This window comes from Prionailurus bengalensis, chromosome C1 (assembly GCF_016509475.1).
Source record: "Prionailurus bengalensis isolate Pbe53 chromosome C1, Fcat_Pben_1.1_paternal_pri, whole genome shotgun sequence".
NCBI lineage: Eukaryota > Metazoa > Chordata > Mammalia > Carnivora > Felidae > Prionailurus > Prionailurus bengalensis.
Genome location: NC_057345.1, coordinates 185,274,974 through 185,296,304, shown reverse-complemented (window position 1 = coordinate 185,296,304; position 21,331 = coordinate 185,274,974). Strand labels below are relative to the sequence as shown.

The 21,331-nt window shown below is 37.9% G+C and overlaps 1 protein-coding gene across 1 annotated transcript in view; it reads right to left on the bottom strand.

Moving 5' to 3' along the window:
• Nucleotides 1–3,253: 3,253 nt before the first annotated feature.
• The window catches only part of PLCL1 (phospholipase C like 1 (inactive)), a 342,078-nt gene continuing 324,000 nt past the window's right edge, over nt 3,254–21,331 (bottom strand). Inside the window, exon 6 of the mRNA XM_043577410.1 lies at nt 3,254–4,945. Coding sequence (XP_043433345.1) covers nt 4,763–4,945 — 183 coding nt within the window. The 3' untranslated portion in view covers nt 3,254–4,762. The remainder of the gene's footprint in view (nt 4,946–21,331) is intronic.

Genomic DNA, 21,331 nt, shown 5'->3' with positions numbered 1-21,331 from the left:
GACATGATTATGTACCTACAAAATCTAAAAGAATTAATAGGTAATTTAAAATCAACAATTAGTTTATCAAGTTCATTCCATACATGATCATTACAAAACAATATACTATATTTTCTATATACCACAACTTGGAAATTTAAATTTTAAAGTGCTACTATTTCTAATAACTTAAAAAAATCAAATACCTAGGAGTAAATCTACTGAAAGTTGTGCAAGACCTTCATACAGAAATCCATAAAATTGTATTAAGAGAAATTAAACAAGACCTGAATAAAGGGAGTAATGCATCCTGTGAATGGACTGTAATACTCAATAATGTGAGTGTCCAAACTCCCCCAAATGATATATTCGTGTAATATATGACTGATATACATGATATATACATGTAATACCAATAAAAATTCCAGAAGGTACCTGATAGAAATTGATATATGGAAATGCAAAGAACCAAAAATAATCGAGAAAATGATGAAGAGGTAGAGAAGTAGGGAGGCCTACTCTCTCTGATAATCAAAACATTAAAAAAACTATCACAGTTAAGACAGTACAGTAACGTTGCCAGGACAGACACAGACCAATGGAACCAAACAGAGATTCCAGAAAGAGTCACACACATAGATAAGTGCTTCATTTTTACAAGGGTGGCATTACAGAGTCATGGACATAAAACAATCTACAGTAAATGGGCTGGGTCAACTGATTATCCATTCTGGGAACAGATGAAATTAGAACTCTACCTTACACTATACACAAAAAGCAATTCTAGGAGGATTATAGGTTTAAATGTGAAAAGTAAACCAAGAAAGATACTAGCAGATAATATAGGATAATATTTTCACAAGCATAGGTCAGCAAAGATGTCTTAACACTAATCATAAAGGAAAAAAATCATGCTTGGATTAAATTAGGTATATGTATATCAAAAGACATTAGTAGCAACATATATGAAAAACACAGGGTTAATATTCTTACTAAGTAAATGCCTTTTAAAAAATAATAATAAACAGATTAAAAGTTACCATCCCACTCAAAAGCAATCAGAAAAATTATAACTATCTATATAAAATTATCTGAAGTCAATCAATATACTAATATGTGTTCAATCTCACTAGAGAGTAGAGGATAAAGAGAAATAAGATTTTTTAAGCTAGCAGATTGGCAAAGACATAAATAACAATAATTACATTTGGTATTAGCCAAGATTTGAGCACTCTCATAAACTCCTGGTGGGAATTTAAATTGGACAAGTTTTTTTGGAGACTATTTGGCAATGTATCACAAAATCCCTAAAAATCATCTATATAACCTTTGACCCAAAAATTCCACTTCTAGAAATTTGTCTTAAAGAAAAAAATTGTACCACTTTGAAAAAATGATTTTCATCACTGCAATGCTTGCATAACAAGAAATTAGGAGAGAAAAGTCTAACAATAGGGGATTGTTTAACATATTATAGTAATCCACATAATAAGACACTAATACTAATCTGGATCAAGAATCACCACCTAAGACATCTACAGAGGCAAGATGTAACATAAACGAATGAAGAAGCTCTTTGACAAACTGGACAGCACATGCCTCTTTTGGAGAGGCCAACTCCAATTAATTAATGACAAGTAACATGTGGGGAGGTGCAGAAGGACGTCTAGTGTTGTCAGAATACCCAATCTTTTAGAAGTAGAAAATTAAATTCTTATGTGAAATCTCATGATTTTTAAAAGTTGTCTATTATTTAAAACTTTTTGAAAAAGATTCAGCAGCCACATAAAATACATTTGTGGACTAGATTGTATTCAAAGGCTGAGAGCTCCAATGTACAGATATATTCATTGACATAGAAAGAGATTCATAATGTATTGTTTTTATTGTGTGGAAAGACTGTTACAAAAAACACTTTATATAAGGTGATCTCAATTTTCTTAAAAATGAAAGTACATTTAGATGTATAAACTCTAAACAGTGTCTGAATGGATATAAATCCATAATGTTACTAGTGGGTGATTTTTTATATATCTGTATTGTTGCATTTTTATATTGATCATTAGTATTTTATTATCAAAGAATACAATAAAGTTCTTTTCATTGGTGGTTATAAAGGAAAGAGTTGATAGTTTAGTTTAAAATTTTGAGAACTAAATTAAAAAATCAAAACCACTGAACAAATACTCTTCCATATAAAATCAGACAGACCAGAATCTAAAGTCAAATCTTCCATTCACTTTATCAGTGGCTCTGTCAGTGATAACACCTACCATCTCTGCTTCATATCACATTGGTAATGTAAAAACTAATAAACAAAAATTGAATTAATATGTACCATTACATTCCTAGTATCATCAAAAGCTAAGCAGGTGGAAGGAGGATTTTTCTACTACAGTGCAAGTCTGGAAAGAAGACAGACACTGGTAGAATGTAATAATGTAAGAAGTTTGCTTTGTTTCTATAATTCCATCCAGAGGCAAGACCATTACAGGAAATATGTTTCCCTTGTAACTTCTCTATTCTCAAAATCTGAAGCTCCACCCTGCCCCACCCTTCACTCCCTGGCTAGCAATCAGACCCAATGCAGTGGAGTAGAGACTGGTAGACAACCCATTGCCAGAAGGAGCAAGGTGGAACCCATATCATGTTCTCAGAAATACTTTTTTCCCCCAGACTCAATTTATTTAAACTAAAAACAAAAACAGTCCAAGAACATTTGAGTAAGCTCCTGTAAGTGGAGCTCTAGGACAATTGGAATAAACTACAGAAGCCACTTTTAAGGATTCGCTTTGAGCCTCAAACTAAGAAATTAATAATATTCTTTGAGAGTTTTTACCCTTTGTCTTTTCTTCCCACCTCTCCATACCACCAGTAAAGGCATGTACTTCTTTGAATGGAATTCAGGGAGGTGAAGAGGTCCACCGGTGAAACCAACCAATTAGCTGATGTAAAGTGGATTTTGTTTTTGTCTCTATCACCTCTTTTTTTTTTATCATAAGGAGGTTAGATACTACATTCCACTATTGCTTTTACTGTGCAGGTTAAATATAATGGAGCGTAAAGAAATTTTTTCAGGCAATTATAGTACCCTTGAAAACCTACCTTAAAATGAGCTCATGAACCTCGCTAAACACCCAGTTTTAAACCCAAGGAGAAATTTCACATTTGGTTCATGAAAATATCATACCCTTTGAGATATTTTTAATATAATAACTCATTTTCATTATTTTTCTCTTTTCAAAGAATTCATAATAAAAGAGAACCATAAAAGTGTTGTTTCATATCTTTACTTTCAGTAATGTGCAACATGAACATAATAGTGTTAAGAAGTCAGAAAAAAACTTAACACAGTAGCTATAGAAGATGCTTATAATTGCAAAAATTTTAACAATTATCTTCCCTAGTTTCCCCCAAACTTGCATATTTGTTAATCAAATTAATTAAGAAGCTTTTCAAAATAAAAGCAATGTTTTAAATAAATATATTTTCATAACCATAGAACATTTAGTTCTGGTGGAAGTAACAAACATATTACACTCAAGTTCTTTATGAAGATATAAGGGTAAAAATTATCTGGATGCAATTATAAATGTACCATAATTAGTTTGCTTCTTTTGTATGTATATTTTTGTTCATGTATTAAAATTATATCATATTTTGTAATAAGTTAGCTCTTAAATCATCACAAAGATGTTATCTGACCCACGGAATTTATGTCAATTCAACATGATGATGTGGTTGAACAATGTCTTTAAATTTAAATTTAGTACAATAAATTATATTTAATAAAAGCCAAGACCTCCTAGCTGCTCATGTCTGTTATAGATGAATGCTAGACTCCCAGTCTGGAAGAATGAGGCCTTCCTAAAGATCTCAACCTTGACATTTCATAACTGAAAATAAGGTCACATCAAAGTCCTAATTACAACAGAGCTCTCACTGTGTTTCAGAGTTCCATGTAGGTGGGTATAAATTCACTTATGATCAGCTTTTCCACTGAAATCATACATGTTTAATATACAACCACAAAAAAACTTTCTAAAATTTGATTTTATTTAATAAATAGTTTAAAGAGTTTCTAAGTGAAGAAATGATTTTGCTGATTCTCTTAGAAATTCTGATCATTTTTTAATCTTTCACTCACTTTTATTTCTACTGTGATTCTTAGGAATTTTTCTAATCTATATTTAGTCTATCAAAACATCTATGCACTGGTAAATTTGGCTTCCTTTGATAATAACCTATGTTAAGATCTCTAAATTAAATGAAGAAGGTAGAGAAGTAAAATTAAACACAGCAACAGGTTATAGTAAGTGCTCTTTAGAATTTCAGATTAACAAATTTGCCCCAAAATGATAACATAATAACTTACTAAATGAATAATGCAACATAGAATAGATTTTCACAGGATCTCAATCTCTCTCCCTCTCTTTTTCTCTCTCACTTCACTTTCTGTCTCTCTCTTTCTCTCTTTCTCTTTCTCTCTCTCTCTCTCTCATACACACACACACACACATACACACACACACACACTCCCACTCACATCCACACATGGGTATGTACACTCATCTCAGTATTTTAAACACTACTACTAAAGCTTTTAACTTAGATAAATTAACTACATTAAAATACTGACATTGTGAAAATATCTGTCTATGTCCAACACCCCATAGAGGGTACCTTTTTGTGAATTTCTATAAAGCTTACAGAAAGAAAACCAGAAAGAAAAACCAGAGTCCTCAAGAGGAAGGATGGGTGAGTGTGTCGGTACTGCTCAGGGTCACAGCTTCCCGTTCTCCTCGCCACTCTCCTTCTCCTCTATGGCTTCCAGGCTGCGTTTGCTCTTGGCCTCGGCACAACTGCTAGGTGCCTTACTAAGTCCACAAGACAAGCACGCCAGCTGGATCTGCTTCATGTTTTCTACAGCTTCATTCTTGGCATTCTTCAACAGATCTCCTTGGCCCTGCAAACAAGTAGAAATATACACCAAAGAAGAAAGTTATGCACCAGGCATATCCTGAGTGATATCACTCTATATGTTAGTGCTATTACTCAGTGAGGAAACAGACCCAGACCCTGAGAGCTCACTTTTTCAAGGCATTATCCCCAGGTTCTTTTCTAGCACTGTTGAGGGTCTTTGCTCTTTAAGCCAAGGACCTCAACCTGATCCTGATCAGCTCTGTGGTTGACAGCACCCCCTTGAGATTCCTGTAATAAGGAGCAACCTCAGGGCGAGGGTGGGGGGCTCCTCTGAATTACTGAGGACAATCCACCCTTCCCTCACCATGGTCTGAGACTTTGCACACTGCTGCAACCCCTGTCCCACCCAGGCCCAGCATTCCTAGGCTTGGGAGAAATCAAGGAAGGAAGCTCTTCCTCAAAGAACTGAAAGTTGCCCTTCAGTGTACAAGAGTTTACAAACCCAAACATCTTCTGTGACGTAAATCACACACCACCATGCTTGGCGAGCTGGGGTTTATATATTGGGTTATCCTTGTAATCTGTCTTTTAATAAGTTATTAGTTACCCACATTCCTTCTGTCTTTACCCACATTGTCCTTAAGGACAGTGTTCCCATCTGGCTGATGGAGAAAAAAGGCTCCAGAGGTTCAGCATGTCCTTCAAAACAAAAAGTAAAGGAGGATCACAGGAAATCATCAGCTGTCAGTTACATCACTGCTCAAGAAAGACTTTTTCTCCTTATTTTTATTTCTCATTTTAGTTCTTCGTTATAATGATCGATGTATAAGCTGATGCTGGCTCAGACGCCTGAAGGAGCAAGTGTGGGGAAGCCGGCACCTTTTCCCCCGGTGCACAGACAAAAGAGTCCCTTCTCTTTCTCCTCTCCATTCTCACTGCAGTGCCTGGTAAGGTGACCCTGAACTGCAAAGGACAATGTGGGAAGAAGCGGAGTTTACACTGATTGCACCACAAAGCAGAGACTCGGCCAAAGGATACGTCACCTATTTTATCCAAGGTGCTCCATGATACGCTGCTTAATTTGATGAATGGTTTTTCCTTAGGCATTTTGAGGAAACTTGTGTTAAAAACGCCTTAGAATATTTTATTCCCCAAAATCTACACAGGCACTTCCCAATACTACCTACGTAATAATAGCTAAATCCTTCTAATAACAGGATTTAACGAAACGGGATGCATAAGGAGGGCTTTGCCTAATATTTTTGTTAAAGTGGACTTGCCCCGATCACCTCAATCACAGAAAGGGATTTGATAAGTGGACTCGGAAGTCTTATAGTCTAGCCTTCTTGTGAGGAGCAAAGAGGCTGAGCCTGAGGAGGTTTAGTGACTGACCCAAGGTCACAGCTGGTAAATGAGCTGGGACTAAAGTCCCGGTCTCGTACCTTGGTTCAGTGCCCTATTCCACACACCATATTTATACTTTAGACTAAGACTCAAGGCAAGAAAATGAACACTCTGTCAGATAGAGATGGATTTTCTAAGGGAAAAATATTCACTACACAAGCAGAATTTGGGAAGTCGGTTCTGTTTAATGCAGACATAATGAGTCCCCTCTGGACACTGCAAGATAAAGTCACGTCCACTCCAAAAAAATGCAATTCTTAAGTAATCATAATAATGTGTGAAGTGCTTACTCTGTGCTGGCACTCTTTTTTATGCTTTACATATGTTCATTCATTCAACTGTCACAACATCCCTAAGAACATAGGCACTTTTCTTATTCTCGGTTTATTGATGAAAAAACACTGAGGCCCAGAGCAGTCACCTTTCCCAGCATCATGCAGCTGCTAAGTGGTAGAGCTGGGGTTCAAATACAGCCCAGCAGTGGGTTCTAGAGTCTTTTTTTTTTTTTGAGAGAGAGAAAGTGTGAGTGGGGGAGGGGCACAGAGAGAGGGAGACACAGAATCTGAAGCAGGCTCCAGGCTCGGAGTTGTCGGCACAGAGTCCGATGCGGGGCTTGAACCTACGAACTGTGAGATCATGACCTGAGCTGAAGTCGGATGCTAAACCAACTGAGCCACCCAGGCGCCCCTCCAAAGTCTGCAGTCTCAAGCACTACATGATATGACATCTCTTCAAGGAAAATTGCGCACTCTACAAAGCACATGAAAGCCTTCTATTTATTGTTACCCACGAAAACAACACAGATATAAAGAGAATCACTGCTCACGTGGCAAGTCTGACAGAACTCAGAAGAGACAGTTGGAGTCAGGAAGATCAGGTATACCAAGGACACGCTGACAGGGACACAAGTCAGATTATCTTAGTTTTGCTTTCAGCTCCAACAATTTCTCCTTGGGCTATTTTCTCTTCTATAAACCAGAAAATATCCTTCTGCCTTCCTCACAGTTTTAAAGATTAAAGAAAATATGTTGAAAAACTGTTTGTAATTGAAATAATCACAAGTAAACTATGCTATAAGGTGATACGAAAGAGCGAGTATCGCAGTCTATTACTATAATGAATACCCTGGTACTGTACATATGTTAACAGATAAATTTGACTAATTTGCTTAAAATGCACCTGCAATGGGGCGGCTGGGTGGCTCAGTCAGTTGGACATCAGACTTCAGCTCAAGTCATGATCTCACTGTTTGTGGGTTCAAGCCCCGCATCAGGCTCTGTGCTGACAGCTCAGCCTGCTTCAGATTCTGTGTCTCCTTCTCTCTCTGCACCCCCCCCCCAAAAATAAACATCAAAAACATTTTTAAATGCACCTGCAAGAGTCTGTTTTACAGAGATATGTGTATTGCTACTGGATTTACAAATTGAAAGATTCCTTTAAAAACCAAACTGTATTAATGAAGAGATCATATCCAGACTCATTTTCAGTGTTACTTTTAAGACATCATTTTCCTTTTAGTTTTGAAATTTTCACAAAGCATTTTAAAATTACAACAAAAGCAAAATTGGCATCTTTCCTAATTGTAAGAGAAGGAGAAAAATCTCAAAATTCTCAAGCTACTAATGCAGAATGCTTCACGTCCCTTATCCTCCAACAGGTTGTGAAACGTATCTAATTAATCAGCCAGAATGGCATTTCATCAGTTCTGAGAGGTGGCATCCAGGCCTAAATGCCAGACTGTGCCGGTTCTGGTACACAGAAGTCAGTCTCTCTAGAAAACAATGGCCAATTGGAGAAAACAGTTTGTGCCAGTGCACGAAAACACAACTACGTCATCTCCTACAAACCGGGAGACGACACATCCTGGCTGAATGATACGAGAAGAAAAAAGAGAAAGAGAAATTTAATTGTTAACTAACAGAAGAAGACAAAGTGAAAGACCAAGTTATAATGATTTTACATTGAAATATTTACATAAAAATTTTGTTCCCTATTATTTTAAAAAGGGGGAATAAAGGTCATCTTTCTGTTCTGCGGCTCCTGGAGTCCTCCCTATTAGGATATCAGGACCAGAAAAGACTTATACTATTGTATTAAAGAGTGAAGTTTATTGCTAACAACCCCCAACTTGGCATTCCTTTTTAGTGCTTTTTCCCTTTATATGTGCAGCACTTTCCCCTGGCCAACTAGCATCCCTCTCTTTACTCTGTTACACGCCCTCTCAAACTTCTAACTAGCCAGCTTCTACAGTATCTCCTCTGTCAAAACGTCGTTGTCCTGTGTATCATTTCCTACAACATGTATTAGGTATTCAGATCAGCTAATCAATTTGAAGGTATTCATGTGTAGTATGTATTTAAGGAGTATTGTAACAGGCATTTCTAAAGAAATATGCTCAAAATATTTCCTCAAACACAGGTCTTGGGAAAGGAGGAAAAAGGAGAGAAGGGAACTTTACTTGGAATTATATAAACTGAATATTATTAGATACTCAAATAAATCTTGGATTGTTATGGCCTGAAATGTAAAATTAATGTACAATTTGATCACTGAACACTCAACTTGAAAGAAATGTCAAGCTGCTGCTGATGTTTGGATATTCTAGTGATCTCGTGGCAATTTGTGGTTTCTCTCCTCTGATGTTAGGGATGCTTCAGAAAAAAAGAGGACTGATTTAACCCAAAGAAAAGTAAGAATAATAGAGGGCATCTCAGGCAGACTGATGCTCATGGGACATTAGGACTATCGAAAGTCTCAAGGGCAATAGCCACAATTCAGCCTCCACATTTATTTGGCTCTCAAAATTAAGAGTCCATGGAAATCCCAGCACATTTAAACAGTAACACTTGGCATCACAGAAAACCATAGAGAGATCACTATAGAGGTTTTGAATCTAAAAATTAGTGATGATTAATTAGCTTTTTTTAAAAAAGAGAGATTAAGCAGTCATAACCAAATCCTTGCAACTGCATTAGGTTGCAATTAAAATCCTGGAAGTCAAGAAATATCTGATGCAATTTAAACTGTAAATGGGGCTGCTGTACAATACCACTACAATTTTTATTACTGCCAATAACTTTATTGTTGACAATAAAATATCATCACAATCCAAAACAGAAGCTAACACTTATTGAACACTTAGTATATGAACTATAAGCAAATTTGCATAGATTATCTCATTATATCACAATCATAAAAAGGGCTGGAATTCTAAATGCAAGTAAACTTAGTAGTTATATATTTGTAAGTTATCTATTAGGAATGTATTTTATTACTTCTCAAAAGATATTTAGGATTTGCATTATTCCTCATCTTACTAAGAAAGGCAGCTCCCTCCCCCTCCCCAACACTAATTTGAAAATAATTTTGGCTACAATCTGGCAGAATAATTTACCAAAGACATCCATGACTCCTCCACACCCATTTTTCCCATGAACTGCACTATCCCTTGTGTTATTAGTGCATACAAGAGCAGGAGAACATCACGACTAGTGCCCGTGTCACGTGTGAAGGAAATGCGTGGGTCATCTCAGAGCACACCACAAATATTTAAAGAAGCTCTCACATACACATCCACACACATAAACAAATGTAGCTCTGTCTCCTGGCAGACTTGTATGGTATTTTTCAGCACATACTCAATACACTGGTATTCTTTCATGTGGGAGTCCACACCTACAGTTAGTGTCAATAGCCACGGACAACAATACTATGGTAAAAGTCAACCATAGACAGTATGGTGGAATTAACAGCTCTTTATTTGTTCCAGCTGCCATTTGTTGGACAAAACCATGTAGTGGTAGGTGGTGCCCTATTACCACCTTACTAGTTCAAAAACCATGCTTTTGGGGAATTTCTGTATTATCTGAAGAGGTCAAATGTTTTGCTCCAATGAGGTAGAAATAACTACTACAATGCCCTTGATTTGAGAAATTAAAATAGCAGATCAAAAATGTGGTGATGTCATGACAGAGGTATTTCTCTTGTACTTCTCAAAGAGAAGACAACATTGCAAACTAAAGCAGCATGACATGTCTAATAAGCACAATTATTCAAAAGGCTACAAAAAAATTTGAAGTTAGAATCTGTTGAAATTCAATATAATGAAAATTATATTTGAAAGTTAAATTTGAAAGCATATGTAAGACCTAGCAAATAAGATCTTTTTCCACATTTATTTTTCAAATAACATCCTCCATTGTTACAATATCTTTCTCATCAAGAAATCTTGACTAACTTGAATGTTTAAGGAATGAAGAACCTTATTTACTTCAAAATGGTAACTGTGTCTTGAGCATAAGATCTTTGCATTAGCCATGTTTTTTAAAAATAGTTTTTAATATAGAAGAAATTATCTTTGTATTGTTTAGTATATATATAAATGAAGTAGTTTAACATTATTTAAATACTACTCACTAATAATTTTAATTACACCACTGTAATAAAATGAAAGATAAAAATCACAATCATCTCAATAGATGCACAAAAATCTTTTGACAAAATTCAGCATCCTTTCATGATAAAAACTCTCAACAAACTGAGTATAGAAGGAACACACCTCAGTATAACGTAGGTCATATCTGACAAGACTACAAGTAACATTATACTCAATGGTGAAAGGTTGAAAGCTTTTCCTTTAAGATCAGGAACAACAACAGTCAAGAGTTGCGGCAAGATGGCGGCTTAGGAGGACGCTGGGCTCACTGCACGTCCTGCTGATCACTTAGATTCCATCTACACCTGCCTAAATAACCCAGAAAACCGCCAGAGGATTAGCAGAACAGAGTCGTTGGAGCCAAACGCAGACGAGAGGCCCACGGAAGAGGGTAGGAAGGGCGGCGAGGCGGTGCGCGCTCCACAGACTGGCGGGAGGGAGCCGGGGCGGAGGGGCGGCTCGCCGGCCAAGCAGAGCCCCCGAGTCGGGCTTGCAAAAGCGGAGGGGCCGGGCGGACTGTGTTCCGACAGCAAGCGCGACTTAGCGTCTGGGAGGTCATAAGTTAACAGCTCTGCTCGGAAAGCGGGAAGGCTGGATGACAAAGGGAGGGAGAGCTGCTGAGCCCCCTGACAACAGAGCTCAGTTTGGTGGGGAACAAAGGCGCTCGCCAGCGCCATTTCCCCCGCCCATCCCCCAGCCGAAATCCCAAAGGGAACCGGTTCCTGCCAGGGAACTTGCTCGCTCCGCGCAAACACCCAACTCTGCGCTTCTGCGGAGCCAAACCTCCGGCAGCGGATCTGACTCCCTCCCGCTGCCACAGGGCCCCTCCTGAAGTGGATCACCTAAAGAGAAGCGATCTAAGCCTGCCCCTCCTGCCCCCGAGCACCTTGCCTACCCACCCCAGCTAATACGCCAGATCCCCAGCATCACAAGCCTGGCAGGGTGCAAGTAGCCCAGACGAGCCACACCACCCCACAGTGAATCCCGCCCCTAGGAGAGGGGAAGAGAAGGCACACACCAGTCTGACTGTGGCCCCAGCGGTGGGCTGGGGGCAGACATCAGGTCTGACTGCGGCCCCGCCCACCAACTCCAGGTATACACCACAGCACAGGGGAAGTGCCCTGCAGGTCCTCACCACGCCAGGGACTATCCAAAATGACCAAGCGGAAGAACTCCCCTCAGAAGAATCTCCAGGAAATAACAACAGCTAATGAGCTGATCAAAAAGGATTTAAATAATATAACAGAAAGTGAATTTAGAATAATAGTCATAAAATTAATCGCTGGGCTTGAAAACAGTATACAGGACAGCAGAGAATCTCTTGCTACAGAGATCAAGGGACTAAGGAACAGTCACGAGGAGCTGAAAAACGCTTTAAACGAAATGCATAACAAAATGGAAACCACCACAGCTCGGCTTGAAGAGGCAGAGGAGAGAATAGGTGAACTAGAAGATAAAGTTATGGAAAAAGAGGAAGCTGAGAAAAAGAGAGATAAAAAAATCCAGGAGTATGAGGGGAAAATTAGAGAACTAAGTGATACACTAAAGAGAAATAATATACGCATAATTGGTATCCCAGAGGAGGAAGAGAGAGGGAAAGGTGCTGAAGGGGTACTTGAAGAAATCATAGCTGAGAACTTCCCTGAACTGGGGAAGGAAAAAGGCATTGAAATCCAAGAGGCACAGAGAACTCCCTTCAGACGTAACTTGAATCGACCTTCTGCACGACATATCATAGTGAAACTGGCAAAATACAAGGATAAAGAGAAAATTCTGAAAGCAGCAAGGGGTAAACGTGCCCTCACATATAAAGGGAGACCTATAAGACTCGTGACTGATCTCTCTTTTGAAACTTGGCAGGCCAGAAAGAATTGGCAAGAGATTTTCAGGGTGCTAGACAGAAAAAATATGCAGCCAAGAATCCTTTATCCAGCAAGTCTGTCATTTAGAATAGAAGGAGAGATAAAGGTCTTCCCAAACAAACAAAAACTGAAGGAATTTGTCACCACTAAACCAGCCCTACAAGAGATCCTAAGGGGGACCCTGTGAGACAAAGTCCCAGAGACATCACTACAAGCATAAAACATACAGACATCACAATGACTCTAAACCCGTATCTTTCTATAATAACACTGAATGTAAATGGATTAAATGCGCCAACCAAAAGACACAGGGTATCAGAATGGATAAAAAAACAAGACCCATCTATTTGCTGTCTACAAGAGACTCATTTTAGACCTGAGGACACCTTTAGATTGAGAGTGAGGGGATGGAGAACTATTTATCATGCGACTGGAAGCCAAAAGAAAGCTGGAGTAGCCATACTTATATCAGACAAACTAGACTTTAAATTAAAGGCTGTAACAAGAGATGAAGAAGGACATTATATAATAGTTACAGGGTCTATCCATCAGGAAGAGCTAACAATTATCAATGTCTATGCACCGAATACCGGAGCCCCCAAATATATAAAACAATTACTCATAAACATAAGCAACCTTATTGATAAGAATGTGGTAATTGCAGGGGACTTTAATACACCACTTACAGAAATGGATAGATCATCTAGACACACGGTCAATAAAGAAACAAGGGCCCTGAATGAGACATTGGATCAGATGGACTTGACAGATATATTTAGAACTCTGCATCCCAAAGCAACAGAATATACTTTCTTCTCGAGTGCACATGGAACATTCTCCAAGATAGATCATATACTGGGTCACAAAACAGCCCTTCATAAGTTTACAAGAATTGAAATTATACCATGCTTACTTTCAGACCACAATGCCATGAAGCTTGAAATCAACCACAGGAAAAAGTCTGGAAAACCTCCAAAAGCATGGAGGTTAAAGAACACCCTACTAACGAATGAGTGGGTCAACCAGGCAATTAGAGAAGAAATGAAAAAATATATGGAAACAAACAAAAATGAAAATACAACAATCCAAACGCTTTGGGACGCAGCAAAGGCAGTCCTGAGAGGAAAATACATTGCAATCCAGGCCTATCTCAAGAAACAAGAAAAATCCCAAATACAAAATCTAACAGCACACCTAAAGGAACTAGAAGCAGAACAGCAAAGGCAGCCTAAGCCCAGCAGAAGAAGAGAAATAATAAAGATCAGAGCAGAAATAAACAATATAGAAACTAAAAAAACTGTAGAGCAGATCAACGAAACCAAGAGTTGGTTTTTTGAAAAAATAAACAAAATTGACAAACCTCTAGCCAGGCTTCTCAAAAAGAAAAGGGAGATGACCCAAATAGATAAAATCATGAATGAAAATGGAATTATTACAACCAATCCCTCAGAGATACAAACAATTATCAGGGAATACTATGAAAACTTATATGCCAACAAATTGGACAACCTGGAAGAAATGGACGAATTCCTGAACACCCACACGCTTCCAAAACTCAATCAGGAGGAAATAGAAAGCTTGAACAGACCCATAACCAGCGAAGAAATTGAATCGGTTATCAAAAATCTCCCAACAAATAAGAGTCCAGGACCAGATGGCTTCCCAGGGGAGTTCTACCAGACGTTTAAAGCAGAGATAATACCTATCCTTCTCAAGCTATTCCAAGAAATAGAAAGGGAAGGAAAACTTCCAGACTCATTCTATGAAGCCAGTATTACTTTGATTCCTAAACCAGACAGAGACCCAGTAAAAAAAGAGAACTACAGGCCAATATCCCTGATGAATATGGATGCAAAAATTCTCAATAAGATACTAGCAAATCGAATTCAACGGCATATAAAAAGAATTATTCACCATGATCAAGTGGGATTCATTCCTGGGATGCAGGGCTGGTTCAACATTCGCAAATCAATCAACGTGATACATCACATTAACAAAAAAAGAGAGAAGAACCATATGATCCTGTCAATCGATGCAGAAAAGGCCTTCGACAAAATCCAGCACCCTTTCTTAATAAAAACCCTTGAGAAAGTCGGGATAGAAGGAACATACTTAAAGATCATAAAAGCCATTTATGAAAAGCCCACAGCTAACATCATCCTCAATGGGGAAAAACTGAAAGCTTTTTCCCTGAGATCAGGAACACGACAAGGATGCCCACTCTCACCGCTGCTGTTTAACATAGTGCTGGAAGTTCTAGCATCAGCAATCAGACAACAAAAGGAAATCAAAGGCATCAAAATTGGCAAAGATGAAGTCAAGCTTTCGCTTTTTGCAGATGACATGATATTATACATGGAAAATCCGATAGACTCCACCAAAAGTCTGCTAGAACTGATACAGGAATTCAGCAAAGTTGCAGGATACAAAATCAATGTACAGAAATCAGTTGCATTCTTATACACTAACAATGAAGCAACAGAAAGACAAATAAAGAAACTGATCCCATTCACAATTGCACCAAGAAGCATAAAATACCTAGGAATAAATCTAACCAAAGATGTAAAGGATCTGTATGCTGAAAACTATAGAAAGCTTCTGAAGGAAATTGAAGAAGATTTAAAGAAATGGAAAGACATTCCCTGCTCATGGATTGGAAAAATAAATATTGTCAAAATGTCAATACTACCCAAAGCTATCTACACATTCAATGCAATCCCAATCAAAATTGCACCAGCATTCTTCTTGAAACTAGAACAAGCCATCCTAAAATTCATATGGAACCACAAAAGGCCCCGAATAGCCAAAGGAATTTTGAAGAAGAAGACCAAAGCAGGAGGCATCACAATCCCAGACTTTAGCCTCTACTACAAAGCTGTCATCATCAAGACAGCATGGTATTGGCACCAAAACAGACACATAGACCAATGGAATAGAATAGAAACCCCAGAACTAGACCCACAAACGTATGGCCAACTCATCTTTGACAAAGCAGGAAAGAACATCCAATGGAAAAAAGACAGCCTCTTTAACAAATGGTGCTGGGAGAACTGGACAGCAACATGCAGAAGGTTGAAACTAGACCACTTTCTCACACCATTCACAAAAATAAACTCAAAATGGATAAAGGACCTAAATGTGAGACAGGAAACCATCAAAACCTTAGAGGAGAAAGCAGGAAAAGACCTCTCTGACCTCAGCCGTAGCAATCTCTTACTCGACACATCCCCAAAGGCAAGGGAATTAAAAGCAAAAGTGAATTACTGGGACCTTATGAAGATAAAAAGCTTCTGCACAGCAAAGGAAACAACCAACAAAACTAAAAGGCAACCAACGGAATGGGAAAAGATATTCGCAAATGGCATATCGGACAAAGGGCTAGTATCCAAAATCTATAAAGAGCTCACCAAACTCCACACCCGAAAAACAAATAACCCAGTGAAGAAATGGGCAGAAAACATGAATAGACACTTCTCTAAAGAAGACATCCGGATGGCCAACAGGCACATGAAAAGATGTTCAGCGTCGCTCCTTATCAGGGAAATACAAATCAAAACCACACTCAGGTATCACCTCACGCCAGTCAGAGTGGCCAAAATGAACAAATCAGGAGACTATAGATGCTGGAGAGGATGTGGAGAAACGGGAACCCTCTTGCACTGTTGGTGGGAATGCAAATTGGTGCAGCCGCTCTGGAAAGCAGTGTGGAGGTTCCTCAGAAAATTAAAAATAGACCTACCCTATGACCCAGCAATAGCACTGCTAGGAATTTATCCAAGGGATACAGGAGCACTGATGCATAGGGCCACTTGTACCCCAATGTTCATAGCAGCACTCTCAACAATAGCCAAATTATGGAAAGAGCCTGAATGTCCATCAACTGATGAATGGATAAAGAAATTGTGGTTTATATACACAATGGAATATTACATGGCAATGAGAAAAAATGAAATATGGCCTTTTGTAGCAACGTGGATGGAACTGGAGAGTGTGATGCTAAGTGAAATAAGCCATACAGAGAAAGACAGATACCATATGGTCTCACTCTTATGTGGATCCTGAGAAACTTAACAGGAACCCATGGGGGAGGGGAAGGAAAAAAAAAAAAAGAGGTTAGAATGGGAGAGAGCCAAAGCATAAGAGACTGTTAAAAACTGAGAACAAACTGAGGGTTGATGGGGGGTGGGAGGGAGGAGAGGGTGGGTGATGGGTATTGAGGAGGGCACCTTTTGGGATGAGCACTGGGTGTTGTATGGAAACCAATTTGTCAATAAATTTCAGAAAAAAAAAAAAAAAAAAAAAAAAAAAAAGATCAGGAACAAGACAAGGGTGCCCATTCCCACTAGTCCTATTCAACATAGTACTGTAAATCCTAGCCAGAGCAGTTAGGCAAAAAAAGAAAAGAAAGAAAGAAAAAGAGAGCAAAAGAGAGAAGGAAAGAAAGAAAGAAAGAAAGAAAGAAAGAAAGAAAGAAAGAAAGAAAGAAAGAAAGAAAGAAAGAAAGAAAAAGTGTCTAGGTGGCTCAGTCAGTTGACCATCTGACTCTTGGTCTCAGCTCAGGTTATGATTTCTCAGTTTGTGAGATCAAGCCCCTCATTGGGCTCTGCCCTGATGATGCAGAGCCTGCTTGGGATTCTCCATCTCTCTCTGCCCTTTTCCTGCTTCTGCTCTCTCTCTTTCTCTAAAAATAAACTTTAGAAAGAAAGACAGAAAGAGAGAGAGAGAGAGAGAGAGAAGAAAAAAAGAAAGAGTATCCAAATCAGAAAGGAAGTAGCAAAATTCTTTCTGATTGCAGAAGACATTATCTTATATATGGAAAACCCTAAAGACTACACCAAATAACTGTTAGAGCTAATAAATGGATTCGTTAAAGTTGCAGAATACAAAATCAACACACAAAAATCAGTTGTTTATTGGTTAACAATAAACTATCAGAAAAAAATAAATAAAAATAACAATCCAATTTACAATAACACCAAAAACAATAAAATACTTAAAAATAAATTTAGCCAAGGAGGTGAAAGATCTGCACACTGAAAACTACCAAATATTGATAAAAGAAATTGAAGAAGACACAAATGAATGGAAAGATATCTCATGTTTATGGGTTAGAAGAATTAATATTATAATACCTATGCTACCCAACATCATCTATAGAATCAATGCAATCCTTATCAAAATTCCAATGGTAATATAAGAACAAGAAAAACAATTCCTAAAATTCACATGGAATCACAAAAGGTTGTAAAGCCAAAGCAACTCTGAGAAAGAACAAAGCTGGAGGCATCACACTTCCTGATTTTAAGCTATAATACAAAACTACAGTAATTAAAACAGTATGGCACCAAAAGCACAAGCAACAAAAGCCAAAACAAGCAAGTGGGACAACATCAAACTAAAACGCTCTTCACAGCAATTCACAGCAAAAGAAACAATCAACAAGATGAAAAGGCAACCTACTGAGTGGGAGAAATATTTGCAAACCATACAGCTGATAAGAGGTTAATATCCAAAATACATAAAGAACTCTCTCTCTCTCTCTTCATATATATATATATATATATTCAAAATATTTAACTCAATAACAAAAAAATAAATAATCTGATTAAAAAATGGGCAACAGACCTGAATAAACATTTTTCCAAAGAAGACATACAAATGCCCATAAGGTATATGAAAAGGTGCTCAACACCATTAATCATCAGGGAAATGCTACTCAAAACTACCTTACACTTGTTAGAATAACTAATATCAAAATAATTATTATCAAAAAGACAAGCGATAACAAGCACCAGCAAGGATATAGAGACAAGGGAACATCTGTGCACTGCTGGAAAGGTGAACTGGTACATCCACTATGTAAAAGGGCATGGAGCTTCCTCAAAAATATTAAAAATAGAACTACTATATAATCCAGCAATTCCACTTCTGGGTATATATCTAAAGGAAATGAAATCAGGATCTTGAAAAGATATTCTCACCATCATGCCCATTACAGCATTATTTGCAATACCCAAGAGTGTCCATCAAACGAATAGATCTTTATTTTTTTTTTTAATTTTTTTTTCAACGTTTATTTATTTTTGGGACAGAGAGAGACAGAGCATGAATGGGGGAGGGGCAGAGAGAGAGGGAGACACAGAATCAGAAACAGGCTCCAGGCTCTGAGCCATCAGCCCAGAGCCTGACGCGGGGCTCGAACTCCCGGACCGCGAGATGGTGACCTGGCTGAAGTCGGACGCTTAACCGACTGCGCCACCCAGGCGCCCCACGAATAGATCTTTAATATATCTTCCTTAATATATATGTATCTTTAATATATATGTATATAATATATATCTTCTTTAATATATTATCCATATACTATATATATAGCATCTAATGACATTTCAAAAGATGTTGCATATATAATGCAATATTATTCAGCTATGAGAAAGAAGGCAATCCCACCATTTTCAACAAGATGGAGACATTTCAAGGGCATTATACTAAATGAAGTAAGTCAGACAGAGAAAGACAAATGCCGGATGATCTCACTTTTATGTGTAACCTTAAAAAAAAACAGAATTCATAGAAACAAAACATAGTTTGATGGCTGCCTGGGGCAAGGGATAGAGAAAAAAGGTGAAAGTGGTCAAAGGGTATAAATTTTCAATTACAAGATGAGTAAGTCCTTGAAATTTAACATACAGCATGGTGACGACAGTTAACAATACTGTATTATATACTTGGAAGTTGCTAGGAAAGTAAATCTTAACAGTTATCACCACAAAAAAAAGGTAACTATGTGAGCTGATAAATGTGTTAACTAACTTACTGTGGTAATAATAATAATAATAGTAATAACAATCCAGCAGCAACAGTGCTGACAACATATGCCATTCGTGATGGGTAACATCGCATTCCTCAATAAAATCTATTGCACTGAGATGCACTTGTTGACCAGAACTTAAGAAGTATAGAATTCAATACCTCCAATTCCCATTTGTTGTCCCTACTGTATGTCGTTCTCAGCTATGCGTGTGTGAACGAAGACACACCCACCTCCTTCCTTTGATTTAGGAGCCATGGTAGTCTCCCTTAACTATCAACAAAGATTTACGTCTTCACTTTTGCCTTATTCATCTATTTGTTCATCAAGAAAATATTTATTAAACATATTCTATACACAGGGCATTTTGTCTTTGACTTGTGGGCCCCAGCTCTCTCAAAACCAAGGTTCTTTAAAACAAATATTTTGCAAGGCTCCCTTTACTATCATATAATGAAAGTCAAAACTAATATAAGCTAGTTATATACATTAAAAATGAAGTAAAAATAGTATTCCTAGCTACACTGTAAAGAGAAATAAAAGAATGGTCATTTAAAACAAAATAATATGTATTATAATATTTAAACAGGCAGGCACACAAGAAACCATAATGAAGTAGGCAGGGGCCTGAACTTACTTAATATGAATTCATTAAATTCAACAGAGAAACAAAGAGATCAGATGCCATTCCACACACACAAAGAATATAGGAAAATGACAATGCAGATGCACCAGATAGACACTAGCATAAAAACAAATAATGGCAACAGATCACATTATTTGCATATAATAAAAGAAGAAAGGAAAATAACTTTAATTAAGATAGGGATAACATGGGGTGCCTGGGTGGCTCAGTCGGTTAAGCATCCAACTTCAGCTCAGGTCATAATCTCACAGTCCGTGAGTTCAAGCCCCACATTAGACTCTGTGCCAACAGCTCAGAGCCTGGAGCCTGCTTCAGATTCTGTGTCTCCCTCTCTCTCTGTCCCTCACCTGCCCACACTCTGTCTCTCTCTCAAAAATAAAATAAAAACATTAAAAAAAAATTTTTTTAAGATAGGGATAACATACCAAGACAAGTACAGACTCTCACCATGGAGAAAAAGTCTGATAGTCCACAAGTGAGCAAATAAATAATATTCATACACCCTACCAGAGCTGCCAAATCTTCAAAGGTATCTCAAAGGATGTTTTTCTTGTGATTGATGATATCAGCTTCTACTTCACAGGACACTGTGGGATGTCTACCATGGATTGTCAATAATAACAAAGTATCAAATTAAAACCAGTAACTCACTTCCCAGTTTGTTCCAAAATTGCTTACTGTATATAAATCATACAATTAAGTAGACAGAATTGCCAGAGTGAATAAATTATTCAATAATTTAGAAACAATATCTTCATTCATTTAGACATGCCTCTCAGTAACTATGTTTTCCTCGGATACTGGGCCTTTCACATAACTTCTTGTAAAAAGATTAATATCGTGTACTAAAGTACTCTGATTTTAGATGATTTAGTAAGGCAGGACTTAAAGTCTTGCAAGACGAGGGCAAGTGTTCTTTATGTTGCCCTGTCCTGCACAGTGCAGGACACCCAGCATTCCTGGCTGCTCCCACTAAATACCTCCAGAGAATTCTTCCATCACCTCCTCAATTTTCCAAAGTGCCCTCTAGAGGGCAGTACTGCACGCATTAAGAACTGCAGGGCTAGACTCTGGGTAAGACGGTAAGCACAGATGCCCTTTCCTCCCGCATAGAATTGAGGTCTAGTTAGGGATACAAACATAAATCCCAAAGCCACAAAAATAAAATTATGTCTAATCACAAGTGGTGCCGTGCGCTTACAGGAAGGTGATGTGGTGAGAACATGTAGCCTAGGGGATCAAACAAGTCTCTCCTGTTTAAGACACATCTG